The sequence below is a fragment of the Habropoda laboriosa genome, unplaced genomic scaffold, assembly GCF_001263275.1.
Source record: "Habropoda laboriosa isolate 0110345459 unplaced genomic scaffold, ASM126327v1 scaffold84, whole genome shotgun sequence".
In the NCBI taxonomy this organism is placed as follows: Eukaryota; Metazoa; Arthropoda; class Insecta; order Hymenoptera; family Apidae; genus Habropoda; species Habropoda laboriosa.
Genome location: NW_017100202.1, coordinates 151,660 through 168,747, shown reverse-complemented (window position 1 = coordinate 168,747; position 17,088 = coordinate 151,660). Strand labels below are relative to the sequence as shown.

Here is a 17,088-nt window from a genome sequence, read left to right as displayed (position 1 = left end):
GATGAGCCGCATTTTCAAACAGTTTCCTCGAGTTGCTTGAATTCTTTGTCTCCAGTCATGAATCTCGCGTACGTCAGCCCATTATTCACGACATTCCACAGCATTCTTGTCTTTTTTCACGTTGCAGCCGCCCGTCAACGTTGTTGCGAGCGATTCGTAACAGGATCTCTCTCTCTCCCTCTCGCTGGATCGTCGTGTCGAATTGATTGCAACGCGGTGTTGTTTTCAATTGCACATCGTCCGACGAACGATGCACATCATTTACTTAACGTTGTCAATCGATCAAACCGACTGTCAACCCGCGGTCTTCCGCGTCGCGCGCGCGCCTGTCCTTTCGCGAGGGAGGGCACATTATCGAAGGTATTATCGTTTCTTCACCTCGGCTCGGTCTTGCGTTACCTCTCGGCAAAATATTTACAGCGAGTACAAATGACGAAGAAGGAATGGCTAACATCGCCGGCGCACAGTATCGCGGCAATAACGTTGATTTATTGCGTTTCAGGAAAAATCTGAAAAATGAAGGATGACGTGGAGGAGGACGATGCTGGCGCGTTGTCTTCCACATCGGTGCCGGAAACGACAATCTCCTACGGGTAAGAGTCCAGTTTTTTTCTTGTCTAAATCATGCCGAAGAGGTGGCGGCTCGAACTAACAAACAAGCGTTACGCTCCGCGTATATTTGTTTCTTGCAAAGAAACGATTTTGGAGTGTGTTCGACGTGTGTGTGCGTGTGCGTGCCACACGAACGAGGCGCGCATAGCGAATTCACAATATCTGGCTCGAACGCTACGATCGGGATAGGATTAGCAGCTATCCGTATCGAACATTCCTACCTTTAATTTTAGCGGACAAATTGCAAACTATAAAGAGATTCGAAAGTATCGGCGAAATATAAAACAACCTATAATAACACTAATTTTCCTATAGTGTTCGGTTATAATTAGCGCTTTCTGCAGTGCTAATTTGCGTTTATTTTTAGCGCCGTTAGACGTAGAGCTCGGGCTGTTCTATAGATCGCTAGAAAAATTCATAATGTAAAAGGTTAACCGCTAACCGTGTAGGCACTCTTTACGTGTACCTATTCTTACCTTGGCCAGTCGAATGACAGGTTACGAATGTAAAGATCTGATTTTTCCGAAAGGAATACTGGCGATTGTGTCAATTTAATGTGGGAAAGAACGCGGTAAATAACACTTTGAGGATGATAGACTCGTATGTGCGTTCACAAAATATAAAAATAGTTAGCAATTGATGAACTCATGCATGTAGGTATATCTGAGGAAAATGTAATTTTCAAATGATTGTTTTTAAAAAAAAAATTGAAGTAGTGACCTAATTATGTGTTGCACAAGTAATCAGTATTTCGTAGTACTCCGTCGGCAAAGGGATAATAAGAAAAAAAAATTACGTATCAAATTTAAAAATCGAATTTAGGAATAGTCTGTAATTGCAGTTGAAGGAAACTGTACTTTAAACGTCGATATATATATATGCATATATACCGAAAAATATTCTGCTCTCGCGAAGAACATGCTCAAATTCTCGCGCGTAAATCCAGCGAGAGAGCATTACGCAGGAAAATTCGTTTCTTATCGCGCGAGTTTGAAGCGAGCAGCCTTACACAAGGGATCCGCCTAAAAATGTGTTGTTATCATGCTGCGCGCTCCGAGCGCGGATAGCATTGGAAGAAGGCGAGGGGAACGACGATTGGTCGTCTGGCCGGGGGAGGGGGAAGCGCTGATTGTCACGGGGAGTGGGGGTAGCGCTCCACCGGCAGTTCGCATCCGACTACCGTGCGTGTTGCGTCTTGACGCTTGTTACGCTGTTTTTTTTGGCAACGTCTCTTTTTCTTCGTTCGTCTCTAAGTGCACCTAAGCGATACGTATGCAAGCGAATTATATCGTATCGTTGACGTTACCACGGGTCTATTACCACACCTGGCGTCTTTAAATACAACATTGTCCTAAAGTGGTGTGTACTCTGTCTAAACCGTGTCTCGTTTTACCTCGCCTCAGAACTCAATCGTACTGTTTACCGTACAGACATCGGATACCACGGAACTGTACGAAGTTGTCGTTGAATCGGACAAAGAGTGACATCGCACGAAATCGCGAAGAAACTGTGTATTCTATCCTCGGAAAGCATAGTCGACGCGTATTTTCTCCGTCCTAAGAGACATTTGGGACAGTGTGTCAAGGCCGGAGATTCCTCCAAGTAACATTGTGGGCTCGGGTCTCTCGGCTTTATCACGTTTCACACGATGGTAACGGAACGCTGGGGCGAGTAGGAGACAGCAACCAGCGTATGCATCCCGAACGCTGTTGGATCTTATTGACGGTGGCTCTGTGTCTCGGCCCTGTGATCGATAACCCTCTTTCGCTTGGATCTCTGTGTGCGCGTCTTAGCGGACGGATTTCCTGTCACGCCGGGGATCTAGAACACGGTGTCAAGGTCAGGAATCCCGACGTAGACTTCGTGTGCTTCTAAGAAATCACACCGTCGATAAAAGTGACGTGCAACCGGGAGGCGATTCTTTCTCTACGTGACATTTCGATTGTGTATATCGAAAATCGGGTATTGGTTCGCCTGAATTCTCGTGGAGCGGGAAAAGACATTGCGGGCTACCGTTACGCCGCAAACTTGTGCGAAGCTCGATGCGTTCCTCGAGACGTAGGAATGTGATTCTCGCGTGACCTATTGTACACGTCTACGAAGGTCGCTCCGCGTTTCCGCAGTTTTTCTTTTCCGTCGTTGCGCACAAAACACATACACACACACTTTTCGACGTGGCCACGTGTGCTCTCGTGCGTACGCGAAACCAGAGACTGACATAAAAATTGTGGCGGGATAAGAGATCTATCGTAGATTCGTCTGCGTTGAGAAGGCGTTGCTATCGACGGAAAACATTCTCTCTTTCTCTCGATACCTCTCTGTCTAATCAACACGTTGTGTATATCTCTCTGTGTTCTCCGTCTCTCCCGATTTTGCCGAATGTTTGCTCGTCGCGTTGAACGTTGAGATACGGGGACCGTGGGTTTTTTTATCGGGTACGCGAAAGAAACCGAGCTCGGAGCGATCGCGCGGCCAAGATTAACCGGCGACCTGGCTAATTTTAATTCGCGCAACAAACAAGCCGCAAAGTTGTCGCGCGATAACGGGCCAGACACACCACGGCCGTTCAACGTCGAACCGCCGAGTTTCGTTGTTTGCGCGCTCTCTGTTCTCCAATATGGCGAACGACGCCGAGGACGAGTCTAGTGTCTCGAGTTTTTCTCCTTCCGCCTGAATAGAAGAAAAAACATTTCTCCAAGTGTCGCACCGTGAACACGTGATTGACTGAATTAACAACGATACGTCGTAAGTGGATAAATCGAAGAAACACAGGTGATTCATTATGAGGTGCAACGATGATCTGTTCGATCGTACGAAGAAAATTCAACGTGCTTGTCGTTGAAACTGGTCGCTGACAGTTTCAACAGAGGCAAGGATAAAATTGGAAGAATGTGGCGGGAGCAACAGAAACAGGTGTATCTACACCCTCAACATCCGCAACAACAGACACTTCATCCAGGGATCATCGGCACGAGCGAGAGGACCCATCACCATCACGATCAACATCATCGAACGACCACAATGGATTTGCCGGCTCCAAGGTCAGACTCGTTGTTCTATTAATGAGATAAGGTCGTAGAATGCGTCAAGGTGAACGGATATGCGTGTAATCCGTGTAATGTTAAAGGTTCAGCCTTAATCGTCGGAGCCTAACCCTCCGGACCGGCTAGGGTGAAATATTTTCGTTACGTAATCTGTCGAGCGCGGTCAATTTGACCGTAATCGGGAAAACAGGTAGAATTTACGGTTGTTGCACAGCGGTGTATTACGTATCGATACCGCCAGACTGATCGATTATCGAAAATTTCAAGTGCAAGGTGAACGTATGAGTTTCCCGGTTAATGGCGGGAAATTTGAAAGTCAACTTTTTTTATTTCGGTACTATCTACGTTTTATGCGATTTTTACAATTGTAATCGAACTTGGAGTACGTATATATGGTCACGATCGATTAGGAGTGTAATAACAGTGAGTTTTGATAGAAAATAATTTCGATATCGATCTACTGTTAAATAGTTAAGAGTGAAATCGTTCTCGTACACGATTCTCGTGTCGTTTGCGCACGATTCATGTGGGTTTCTATGCGAATTCATTGGGGAATGATGAAAGAATGCGTAGCACCGCGTTGATTTCCATCGCTTGTTTACTATGATACGCTTCGCACGAAACGATCAACGTTTGTTCTCGTTTCCCCCTTCGTTTCCCTTTTTTCCTCTCTCTCTCTCTCTCTCTCTCTCCGTTTTTCCTTCGTTTCGCATTGTAATCGCGTTACGACCAACACGGACAGAGACCTTCGGAAATGAATGCAACAACGTATAGTGCAAGTTACACGAAGCCTGGCGAGCAATCCAGAGATTGCAAAGGTCACGATATTGCTTCAACCTTGCAATCTATAAATTATTCTACCGACAAGCACGGCATAGATACCAGTTGACATTATATGTTTATTATCTACGTGCATTAACAATCCTCGGGGAGTCGACTGTGTGCAGTACACATTTAAACTGAACATTGTACACGCTGGTCCATTAAAAATTTGCCTTAACGATAACGGGAACAGCGTGTTAATGGAAGTATCAACAAATGTGTGTCTGTGTGTGTGTGTGTTTAGCCCATTCTCCTTGGAGTTACGTTAGAGTTACACGGTCGAATTTTTTTTCTCGATCTCGAGGAGAGTTAACGTCAGATTTATTTTATTTCAATTGAAAAATTAGAAATTTTGAAAAAATTCCACTTCTTCAGTTTTACCATATGTAGGTATATTTCAATGCTAATTTTATTCGTTATTTCTTTGGAATACAAATCAATGCAAACGAGTGACAATTTTCAGTATTTTTTCTCCAACGCTTTTGCATTACAAACGTCTAAACGATTTTCGCGTGACGAATTTTCTCAAGTGTCTTTTTCTAGTAAACAAAAAAATGTGTCATTTCGCTCGAACGTTATCAAAGGAATCTCTCTAACGCGTCGAAGTTTTCTCGGAAACGGACGCTGTCGCGGACAACAGCTAAAAGTGATTTATTATGTTGGAAATTTATCGATGAGACGGTCGAAGAAAAAAAAATCGACTTTCTCTGTCGATAATGAAATTAGTAGCCGACGCAGAAATTTCGCCCAGACTTTTCCCCGCAACTTTTTGATGGAAATGTCTCGTTGGAACCTGGAGAACCTTGTTCGATCCGTTTCGTGCATTACCACCTCCCGCCGCTCTGCATCATTTGCAACATGCACGTTGCATTTTACAACAATGTTGCTGTTCGCGATAATCGATCGTATGCAGCGTTTACTGTACACGCGGGCGTTACACGTGATGTGCAAAAGTCGAAGTCTAGCTGCTCGAATGCGGTGCAATATTTTCTGCGATGAATGTTTGCACGTCGAAACGTGCGATATTGTCGAAGTTGCTTTAACAAGAACCTCTTTTTGCATCTGAGAAATACGAGACTTGGTAGTTGCGTTAACTGAGATGCTATCGAGAAAATTCCATTTTTCTTGGTAAATTTATCGTACGTTGGAGTATGAAAGAATATACTAATAATTCACGTTGTCGGAGTTCCTCGTGACATAAATTGTTGGCTACCGGAAAATACTTCCGACATTTCGCTCGCGTAGCAACAACGTTGAAACAATGTTCTCTAGGATTAGGGATAAAGTTAGGAGATAAATGCATCGCAGCTGAAACATGGGAAACATTCCGCAGAAGGACAACACGCAATTCTATTGACCTCGAAAACTATTTACCGTGAATCTGACTATCAATTGAAGTGTATTTACTGCCTCGTATAATCTGCGGAACGAATCGCCTTGTACAAAATTTAAGTTGTATGCGGGAAATTTACATACAGAAAATATGGAATGAAATTTGTTCGTCCGAGGCTCAATATTCGGGAAAATCGAGTTTGAAGGCTTAATTTTCGGAATTTACATACAGAAAATATGGAATGAAATTTGTTCGTCCGAGGCTCAATATTCGGGAAAATCGAATTTGAAGGCTTAATTTTCGGGAAAATCGAGTTTGAAGGCTTAATATTCGGGAAAATCGAATTTGAAAGCTTAATTTTCGGGAAAATCAAGTTTGAAAGCTTAATTTTCGGAAAAATCAAGTTTGAAATCTTAATTTTCGGGAAAATCAAGTTTGAAGGCTTACTTTTCGGAAAAATCGAATTTGAAGGCTTAATTTTCGGGAAAATCGAGTTTGAAGGCTTAATATTCGGGAAAATCAAGTTTGAAGGCTTACTTTTCGGAAAAATCGAATTTGAAGGCTTAATTTTCGGGAAAATCAAGTTTGAAAGCTTAATTTTCGGGAAAATCAAGTTTGAAGGCTTACTTTTCGGAAAAATCGAATTTGAAGGCTTAATTTTCGGGAAAATCGAATTTTAAAGCTTAATTTTCGGGAAAATCGAGTTTGAAGGCTTAATTTTCGGGAAAATCGAGTTTGAAGGCTTAATTTTCGGGAAAATCGAATTTGAAAGCTTAATTTTCGGGAAAATCGACTTTGAAGGCTTAATATTCGGGAAAATCGAGTTTGAAGGCTTAATTTTCGGGAAAATCGAGTTTGAAAGCTTAATTTTCGGGAAAATCGACTTTGAAGGCTTAATATTCGGGAAAATCGACTTTGAAGGTTTAATATTCGGGGAAATCGAGTTTGAAAGCTTAATATTCGGGAAAATCGACTTTGAAGGCTTAATATTCGGGAAAATCGACTTTGAAGGTTTAATATTCGGGAAAATCGACTTTGAAGGCTTAATATTCGGGAAAATCGACTTTGAAGGCTTAATATTCGGGAAAATCGACTTTGAACGTTTAATATTCGGGAAAATCGAATTTGAAAGTTTAATTTTCGGGAAAATCGAATTTGAAGGCTTAATTTTCGTGAATATCAAGTTTGAAAATCCTTAATTGATATAATAAAATTTCACCGCATTTCTATGCAAAGTAAATTTGTGACAATTGTATCCTACCTAAAACTGCAATTTTTAAAATTTTTTCACCAAGAATCGTCTAATGTCTCTTTGCGCCATAACTTATTGTCGCACACTGTACATCTAAAGCACGTTTCAACGTAAACTACCGCGTTTCGTCTGTAATCCCTGTGAAAGAAGTTACCCTATCAAAGGCTACGAAAAAAAAGTTAACGGAACAAACATTCGTTTAATACGCCAGGTTACAATTCCTCGCTCATTTTACGCGCAAATGCACTTAACGGATTCTCACTACTTACACGTTTTCAATATCACCAGATCTACTGATCCCCATAGCCGAAGATCGACCACGTAGTTTGCATGAAAAATTCATTTACCATCGCGACCTTTATAAGGATTCGCCTCTGGTGTTAACGACGTATTTATATCCATGCGCGGGGATATCGTTTGCATATTTCTTAAGAGGCTTTCGACCATCGGAACGGAAAGAGCAAAGGGTAGAGTCGAATTTCTGCGTTTTTCGCGATGGACGAAAACCTGTCGGAACCAGTCGGAAAAGGGAAAAACGCGAGATTTCGCTAAGAAAACACTACACCACGTGGATCACGTTATTTATTATCCAACATACTAGGGAAAATCGACTTTGAAGGCTTAATATTCGGGAAAATCGACTTTGAAGGCTTAATATTCGGGAAAATCGACTTTGAAGGCTTAATATTCGGGAAAATCGACTTTGAAGGCTTAATATTCGGGAAAATCGACTTTGAAGGCTTAATATTCGGGAAAATCGACTTTGAAGGCTTAATATTCGGGAAAATCGACTTTGAAGGCTTAATATTCGGGAAAATCGACTTTGAAGGCTTAATATTCGGGAAAATCGACTTTGAAGGCTTAATATTCGGGAAAATCGACTTTGAAGGCTTAATATTCGGGAAAATCGACTTTGAAGGCTTAATATTCGGGAAAATCGACTTTGAAGGCTTAATATTCGGGAAAATCGACTTTGAAGGCTTAATATTCGGGAAAATCGACTTTGAAGGCTTAATATTCGGGAAAATCGACTTTGAAGGCTTAATATTCGGGAAAATCGACTTTGAAGGCTTAATATTCGGGAAAATCGACTTTGAAGGCTTAATATTCGGGAAAATCGACTTTGAAGGCTTAATATTCGGGAAAATCGACTTTGAAGGCTTAATATTCGGGAAAATCGACTTTGAAGGCTTAATATTCGGGAAAATCGACTTTGAAGGCTTAATATTCGGGAAAATCGACTTTGAAGGCTTAATATTCGGGAAAATCGACTTTGAAGGCTTAATATTCGGGAAAATCGACTTTGAAGGCTTAATATTCGGGAAAATCGACTTTGAAGGCTTAATATTCGGGAAAATCGACTTTGAAGGCTTAATATTCGGGAAAATCGACTTTGAAGGCTTAATATTCGGGAAAATCGACTTTGAAGGCTTAATATTCGGGAAAATCGACTTTGAAGGCTTAATATTCGGGAAAATCGACTTTGAAGGCTTAATATTCGGGAAAATCGACTTTGAAGGCTTAATATTCGGGAAAATCGACTTTGAAGGCTTAATATTCGGGAAAATCGACTTTGAAGGCTTAATATTCGGGAAAATCGACTTTGAAGGCTTAATATTCGGGAAAATCGACTTTGAAGGCTTAATATTCGGGAAAATCGACTTTGAAGGCTTAATATTCGGGAAAATCGACTTTGAAGGCTTAATATTCGGGAAAATCGACTTTGAAGGCTTAATATTCGGGAAAATCGACTTTGAAGGCTTAATATTCGGGAAAATCGACTTTGAAGGCTTAATATTCGGGAAAATCGACTTTGAAGGCTTAATATTCGGGAAAATCGACTTTGAAGGCTTAATATTCGGGAAAATCGACTTTGAAGGCTTAATATTCGGGAAAATCGACTTTGAAGGCTTAATATTCGGGAAAATCGACTTTGAAGGCTTAATATTCGGGAAAATCGACTTTGAAGGCTTAATATTCGGGAAAATCGACTTTGAAGGCTTAATATTCGGGAAAATCGACTTTGAAGGCTTAATATTCGGGAAAATCGACTTTGAAGGCTTAATATTCGGGAAAATCGACTTTGAAGGCTTAATATTCGGGAAAATCGACTTTGAAGGCTTAATATTCGGGAAAATCGACTTTGAAGGCTTAATATTCGGGAAAATCGACTTTGAAGGCTTAATATTCGGGAAAATCGACTTTGAAGGCTTAATATTCGGGAAAATCGACTTTGAAGGCTTAATATTCGGGAAAATCGACTTTGAAGGCTTAATATTCGGGAAAATCGACTTTGAAGGCTTAATATTCGGGAAAATCGACTTTGAAGGCTTAATATTCGGGAAAATCGACTTTGAAGGCTTAATATTCGGGAAAATCGACTTTGAAGGCTTAATATTCGGGAAAATCGACTTTGAAGGCTTAATATTCGGGAAAATCGACTTTGAAGGCTTAATATTCGGGAAAATCGACTTTGAAGGCTTAATATTCGGGAAAATCGACTTTGAAGGCTTAATATTCGGGAAAATCGACTTTGAAGGCTTAATATTCGGGAAAATCGACTTTGAAGGCTTAATATTCGGGAAAATCGACTTTGAAGGCTTAATATTCGGGAAAATCGACTTTGAAGGCTTAATATTCGGGAAAATCGACTTTGAAGGCTTAATATTCGGGAAAATCGACTTTGAAGGCTTAATATTCGGGAAAATCGACTTTGAAGGCTTAATATTCGGGAAAATCGACTTTGAAGGCTTAATATTCGGGAAAATCGACTTTGAAGGCTTAATATTCGGGAAAATCGACTTTGAAGGCTTAATATTCGGGAAAATCGACTTTGAAGGCTTAATATTCGGGAAAATCGACTTTGAAGGCTTAATATTCGGGAAAATCGACTTTGAAGGCTTAATATTCGGGAAAATCGACTTTGAAGGCTTAATATTCGGGAAAATCGACTTTGAAGGCTTAATATTCGGGAAAATCGACTTTGAAGGCTTAATATTCGGGAAAATCGACTTTGAAGGCTTAATATTCGGGAAAATCGACTTTGAAGGCTTAATATTCGGGAAAATCGACTTTGAAGGCTTAATATTCGGGAAAATCGACTTTGAAGGCTTAATATTCGGGAAAATCGACTTTGAAGGCTTAATATTCGGGAAAATCGACTTTGAAGGCTTAATATTCGGGAAAATCGACTTTGAAGGCTTAATATTCGGGAAAATCGACTTTGAAGGCTTAATATTCGGGAAAATCGACTTTGAAGGCTTAATATTCGGGAAAATCGACTTTGAAGGCTTAATATTCGGGAAAATCGACTTTGAAGGCTTAATATTCGGGAAAATCGACTTTGAAGGCTTAATATTCGGGAAAATCGACTTTGAAGGCTTAATATTCGGGAAAATCGACTTTGAAGGCTTAATATTCGGGAAAATCGACTTTGAAGGCTTAATATTCGGGAAAATCGACTTTGAAGGCTTAATATTCGGGAAAATCGACTTTGAAGGCTTAATATTCGGGAAAATCGACTTTGAAGGCTTAATATTCGGGAAAATCGACTTTGAAGGCTTAATATTCGGGAAAATCGACTTTGAAGGCTTAATATTCGGGAAAATCGACTTTGAAGGCTTAATATTCGGGAAAATCGACTTTGAAGGCTTAATATTCGGGAAAATCGACTTTGAAGGCTTAATATTCGGGAAAATCGACTTTGAAGGCTTAATATTCGGGAAAATCGACTTTGAAGGCTTAATATTCGGGAAAATCGACTTTGAAGGCTTAATATTCGGGAAAATCGACTTTGAAGGCTTAATATTCGGGAAAATCGACTTTGAAGGCTTAATATTCGGGAAAATCGACTTTGAAGGCTTAATATTCGGGAAAATCGACTTTGAAGGCTTAATATTCGGGAAAATCGACTTTGAAGGCTTAATATTCGGGAAAATCGACTTTGAAGGCTTAATATTCGGGAAAATCGACTTTGAAGGCTTAATATTCGGGAAAATCGACTTTGAAGGCTTAATATTCGGGAAAATCGACTTTGAAGGCTTAATATTCGGGAAAATCGACTTTGAAGGCTTAATATTCGGGAAAATCGACTTTGAAGGCTTAATATTCGGGAAAATCGACTTTGAAGGCTTAATATTCGGGAAAATCGACTTTGAAGGCTTAATATTCGGGAAAATCGACTTTGAAGGCTTAATATTCGGGAAAATCGACTTTGAAGGCTTAATATTCGGGAAAATCGACTTTGAAGGCTTAATATTCGGGAAAATCGACTTTGAAGGCTTAATATTCGGGAAAATCGACTTTGAAGGCTTAATATTCGGGAAAATCGACTTTGAAGGCTTAATATTCGGGAAAATCGACTTTGAAGGCTTAATATTCGGGAAAATCGACTTTGAAGGCTTAATATTCGGGAAAATCGACTTTGAAGGCTTAATATTCGGGAAAATCGACTTTGAAGGCTTAATATTCGGGAAAATCGACTTTGAAGGCTTAATATTCGGGAAAATCGACTTTGAAGGCTTAATATTCGGGAAAATCGACTTTGAAGGCTTAATATTCGGGAAAATCGACTTTGAAGGCTTAATATTCGGGAAAATCGACTTTGAAGGCTTAATATTCGGGAAAATCGACTTTGAAGGCTTAATATTCGGGAAAATCGACTTTGAAGGCTTAATATTCGGGAAAATCGACTTTGAAGGCTTAATATTCGGGAAAATCGACTTTGAAGGCTTAATATTCGGGAAAATCGACTTTGAAGGCTTAATATTCGGGAAAATCGACTTTGAAGGCTTAATATTCGGGAAAATCGACTTTGAAGGCTTAATATTCGGGAAAATCGACTTTGAAGGCTTAATATTCGGGAAAATCGACTTTGAAGGCTTAATATTCGGGAAAATCGACTTTGAAGGCTTAATATTCGGGAAAATCGACTTTGAAGGCTTAATATTCGGGAAAATCGACTTTGAAGGCTTAATATTCGGGAAAATCGACTTTGAAGGCTTAATATTCGGGAAAATCGACTTTGAAGGCTTAATATTCGGGAAAATCGACTTTGAAGGCTTAATATTCGGGAAAATCGACTTTGAAGGCTTAATATTCGGGAAAATCGACTTTGAAGGCTTAATATTCGGGAAAATCGACTTTGAAGGCTTAATATTCGGGAAAATCGACTTTGAAGGCTTAATATTCGGGAAAATCGACTTTGAAGGCTTAATATTCGGGAAAATCGACTTTGAAGGCTTAATATTCGGGAAAATCGACTTTGAAGGCTTAATATTCGGGAAAATCGACTTTGAAGGCTTAATATTCGGGAAAATCGACTTTGAAGGCTTAATATTCGGGAAAATCGACTTTGAAGGCTTAATATTCGGGAAAATCGACTTTGAAGGCTTAATATTCGGGAAAATCGACTTTGAAGGCTTAATATTCGGGAAAATCGACTTTGAAGGCTTAATATTCGGGAAAATCGACTTTGAAGGCTTAATATTCGGGAAAATCGACTTTGAAGGCTTAATATTCGGGAAAATCGACTTTGAAGGCTTAATATTCGGGAAAATCGACTTTGAAGGCTTAATATTCGGGAAAATCGACTTTGAAGGCTTAATATTCGGGAAAATCGACTTTGAAGGCTTAATATTCGGGAAAATCGACTTTGAAGGCTTAATATTCGGGAAAATCGACTTTGAAGGCTTAATATTCGGGAAAATCGACTTTGAAGGCTTAATATTCGGGAAAATCGACTTTGAAGGCTTAATATTCGGGAAAATCGACTTTGAAGGCTTAATATTCGGGAAAATCGACTTTGAAGGCTTAATATTCGGGAAAATCGACTTTGAAGGCTTAATATTCGGGAAAATCGACTTTGAAGGCTTAATATTCGGGAAAATCGACTTTGAAGGCTTAATATTCGGGAAAATCGACTTTGAAGGCTTAATATTCGGGAAAATCGACTTTGAAGGCTTAATATTCGGGAAAATCGACTTTGAAGGCTTAATATTCGGGAAAATCGACTTTGAAGGCTTAATATTCGGGAAAATCGACTTTGAAGGCTTAATATTCGGGAAAATCGACTTTGAAGGCTTAATATTCGGGAAAATCGACTTTGAAGGCTTAATATTCGGGAAAATCGACTTTGAAGGCTTAATATTCGGGAAAATCGACTTTGAAGGCTTAATATTCGGGAAAATCGACTTTGAAGGCTTAATATTCGGGAAAATCGACTTTGAAGGCTTAATATTCGGGAAAATCGACTTTGAAGGCTTAATATTCGGGAAAATCGACTTTGAAGGCTTAATATTCGGGAAAATCGACTTTGAAGGCTTAATATTCGGGAAAATCGACTTTGAAGGCTTAATATTCGGGAAAATCGACTTTGAAGGCTTAATATTCGGGAAAATCGACTTTGAAGGCTTAATATTCGGGAAAATCGACTTTGAAGGCTTAATATTCGGGAAAATCGACTTTGAAGGCTTAATATTCGGGAAAATCGACTTTGAAGGCTTAATATTCGGGAAAATCGACTTTGAAGGCTTAATATTCGGGAAAATCGACTTTGAAGGCTTAATATTCGGGAAAATCGACTTTGAAGGCTTAATATTCGGGAAAATCGACTTTGAAGGCTTAATATTCGGGAAAATCGACTTTGAAGGCTTAATATTCGGGAAAATCGACTTTGAAGGCTTAATATTCGGGAAAATCGACTTTGAAGGCTTAATATTCGGGAAAATCGACTTTGAAGGCTTAATATTCGGGAAAATCGACTTTGAAGGCTTAATATTCGGGAAAATCGACTTTGAAGGCTTAATATTCGGGAAAATCGACTTTGAAGGCTTAATATTCGGGAAAATCGACTTTGAAGGCTTAATATTCGGGAAAATCGACTTTGAAGGCTTAATATTCGGGAAAATCGACTTTGAAGGCTTAATATTCGGGAAAATCGACTTTGAAGGCTTAATATTCGGGAAAATCGACTTTGAAGGCTTAATATTCGGGAAAATCGACTTTGAAGGCTTAATATTCGGGAAAATCGACTTTGAAGGCTTAATATTCGGGAAAATCGACTTTGAAGGCTTAATATTCGGGAAAATCGACTTTGAAGGCTTAATATTCGGGAAAATCGACTTTGAAGGCTTAATATTCGGGAAAATCGACTTTGAAGGCTTAATATTCGGGAAAATCGACTTTGAAGGCTTAATATTCGGGAAAATCGACTTTGAAGGCTTAATATTCGGGAAAATCGACTTTGAAGGCTTAATATTCGGGAAAATCGACTTTGAAGGCTTAATATTCGGGAAAATCGACTTTGAAGGCTTAATATTCGGGAAAATCGACTTTGAAGGCTTAATATTCGGGAAAATCGACTTTGAAGGCTTAATATTCGGGAAAATCGACTTTGAAGGCTTAATATTCGGGAAAATCGACTTTGAAGGCTTAATATTCGGGAAAATCGACTTTGAAGGCTTAATATTCGGGAAAATCGACTTTGAAGGCTTAATATTCGGGAAAATCGACTTTGAAGGCTTAATATTCGGGAAAATCGACTTTGAAGGCTTAATATTCGGGAAAATCGACTTTGAAGGCTTAATATTCGGGAAAATCGACTTTGAAGGCTTAATATTCGGGAAAATCGACTTTGAAGGCTTAATATTCGGGAAAATCGACTTTGAAGGCTTAATATTCGGGAAAATCGACTTTGAAGGCTTAATATTCGGGAAAATCGACTTTGAAGGCTTAATATTCGGGAAAATCGACTTTGAAGGCTTAATATTCGGGAAAATCGACTTTGAAGGCTTAATATTCGGGAAAATCGACTTTGAAGGCTTAATATTCGGGAAAATCGACTTTGAAGGCTTAATATTCGGGAAAATCGACTTTGAAGGCTTAATATTCGGGAAAATCGACTTTGAAGGCTTAATATTCGGGAAAATCGACTTTGAAGGCTTAATATTCGGGAAAATCGACTTTGAAGGCTTAATATTCGGGAAAATCGACTTTGAAGGCTTAATATTCGGGAAAATCGACTTTGAAGGCTTAATATTCGGGAAAATCGACTTTGAAGGCTTAATATTCGGGAAAATCGACTTTGAAGGCTTAATATTCGGGAAAATCGACTTTGAAGGTTTAATATTCGGGAAAATCGACTTTGAAGGTTTAATATTCGGGAAAATCGACTTTGAAGGCTTAATATTCGGGAAAATCGACTTTGAAGGCTTAATATTCGGGAAAATCGACTTTGAAGGTTTAATATTCGGGAAAATCGACTTTGAAGGCTTAATATTCGGGAAAATCGACTTTGAAGGTTTAATATTCGGGAAAATCGACTTTGAACGTTTAATATTCGGGAAAATCGAATTTGAAAGCTTAATTTTCGGGAAAATCGAATTTGAAGGCTTAATTTTCGTGAATATCAAGTTTGAAAATCCTTAATTGATATAATAAAATTTCACCGCATTTCTATGCAAAGTAAATTTGTGACAATTGTATCCTACCTAAAACTGCAATTTTTAAAATTTTTTCACCAAGAATCGTCTAATGTCTCTTTGCGCCATAACTTATTGTCGCACACTGTACATCTAAAGCACGTTTCAACGTAAACTACCGCGTTTCGTCTGTAATCCCTGTGAAAGAAGTTACCCTATCAAAGGCTACGAAAAAAAAGTTAACGGAACAAACATTCGTTTAATACGCCAGGTTACAATTCCTCGCTCATTTTACGCGCAAATGCACTTAACGGATTCTCACTACTTACACGTTTTCAATATCACCAGATCTACTGATCCCCATAGCCGAAGATCGACCACGTAGTTTGCATGAAAAATTCATTTACCATCGCGACCTTTATAAGGATTCGCCTCTGGTGTTAACGACGTATTTATATCCATGCGCGGGGATATCGTTTGCATATTTCTTAAGAGGCTTTCGACCATCGGAACGGAAAGAGCAAAGGGTAGAGTCGAATTTCTGCGTTTTTCGCGATGGACGAAAACCTGTCGGAACCAGTCGGAAAAGGGAAAAACACGAGATTTCGCTAAGAAAACACTACACCACGTGGATCACGTTATTTATTATCCAACATACTGTACATATACGAATAATGATTAAACAATAAACAATGCACACGAAAGCTATTTAAAATGTCTCGAACTGTAACAACGATTATAGCGAAGAGAAGAAAACGAAGCTATCCTAGGAGTATTCATAAAAACTAGAAACTACGATGAACGGTTAAAATTAGCCAAGTGTGGTTACATATAAATTCGTTTATAATTCACGGCTAAAAACAGAACAGCCAGGTATGAACTTTTGTTACGAGAAAATTCGTTCGACGAATATGCAAATTCGAAGGTTGCCTTTGTAGAGGCACTATAACTGTCTCTCCTCGTTGATCGTCTGCGTTCTTTAAGAAAATGCCTGAACGGTGTGTATTCGCGATTTAAAGCGCGATGATCTAACTTTGTTCAGGTAATCCTTCCGGAAAGAATTCTTGTTTACGTCGAAAATTGATGGTAGACGAGCGAGAAGAGCTCTGTGTGTATTATTATATTTCTTTCGATATTTCTCGATGCTTTTTGCATTTGCCGCGTGTCGGAGAACGATATCTTTCCTTCGTCGAATCGCGAGGCGCACATCCGATCACGATTTGATTGACTCGTCGACCTTGCTCACTTTTTTTTCCACCAGACACGCTCGTCCCGTTCTTGAAATTTTATAACGTAATTTTTAGGTAACCTCGCTTCGACAGACAACACGGTGACTTGCTTTTCTATCGTCGCACCGATGCACAATATCGCGAATTCCACCTTGCAATTTCGTTGCATAACGCCCGAAGCCTCTGCCAAATAATAACGTAGCCTCGGTGCTGCACTCTTGAAATTAGATTTTCTCTCGATTTTAGGAGAAAAATATTCTAGAGATATTCAGATCTTCGTAATCTTAGAAGAATCGTATTACAATTCGAGCGTAAAATACAACGGGAATAATCTACCCGGTACGTATTCTCCCATTAATCTCAGATCTCTCTTTAT

General features: G+C 39.4%; 1 protein-coding gene across 3 annotated transcripts in view; it reads left to right on the top strand.

Annotated features, from left to right (window-relative positions):
* Positions 1-17,088, top strand: part of LOC108570505 (neuronal PAS domain-containing protein 2-like) — a 75,143-nt gene that overhangs the window by 12,818 nt on the left and 45,237 nt on the right. For 2 of the 3 annotated variants that reach the window (XM_017932375.1, XM_017932376.1), the window contains exon 2: positions 503-593. In XM_017932375.1, the coding sequence (XP_017787864.1) occupies positions 517-593 (77 nt within the window). In that variant the 5' untranslated portion in view covers positions 503-516. Of the gene's footprint in view, positions 1-502; positions 594-3,319; positions 3,654-17,088 lie in introns of those variants that run through there. The other variant, XM_017932374.1, reaches the window with a different exon arrangement.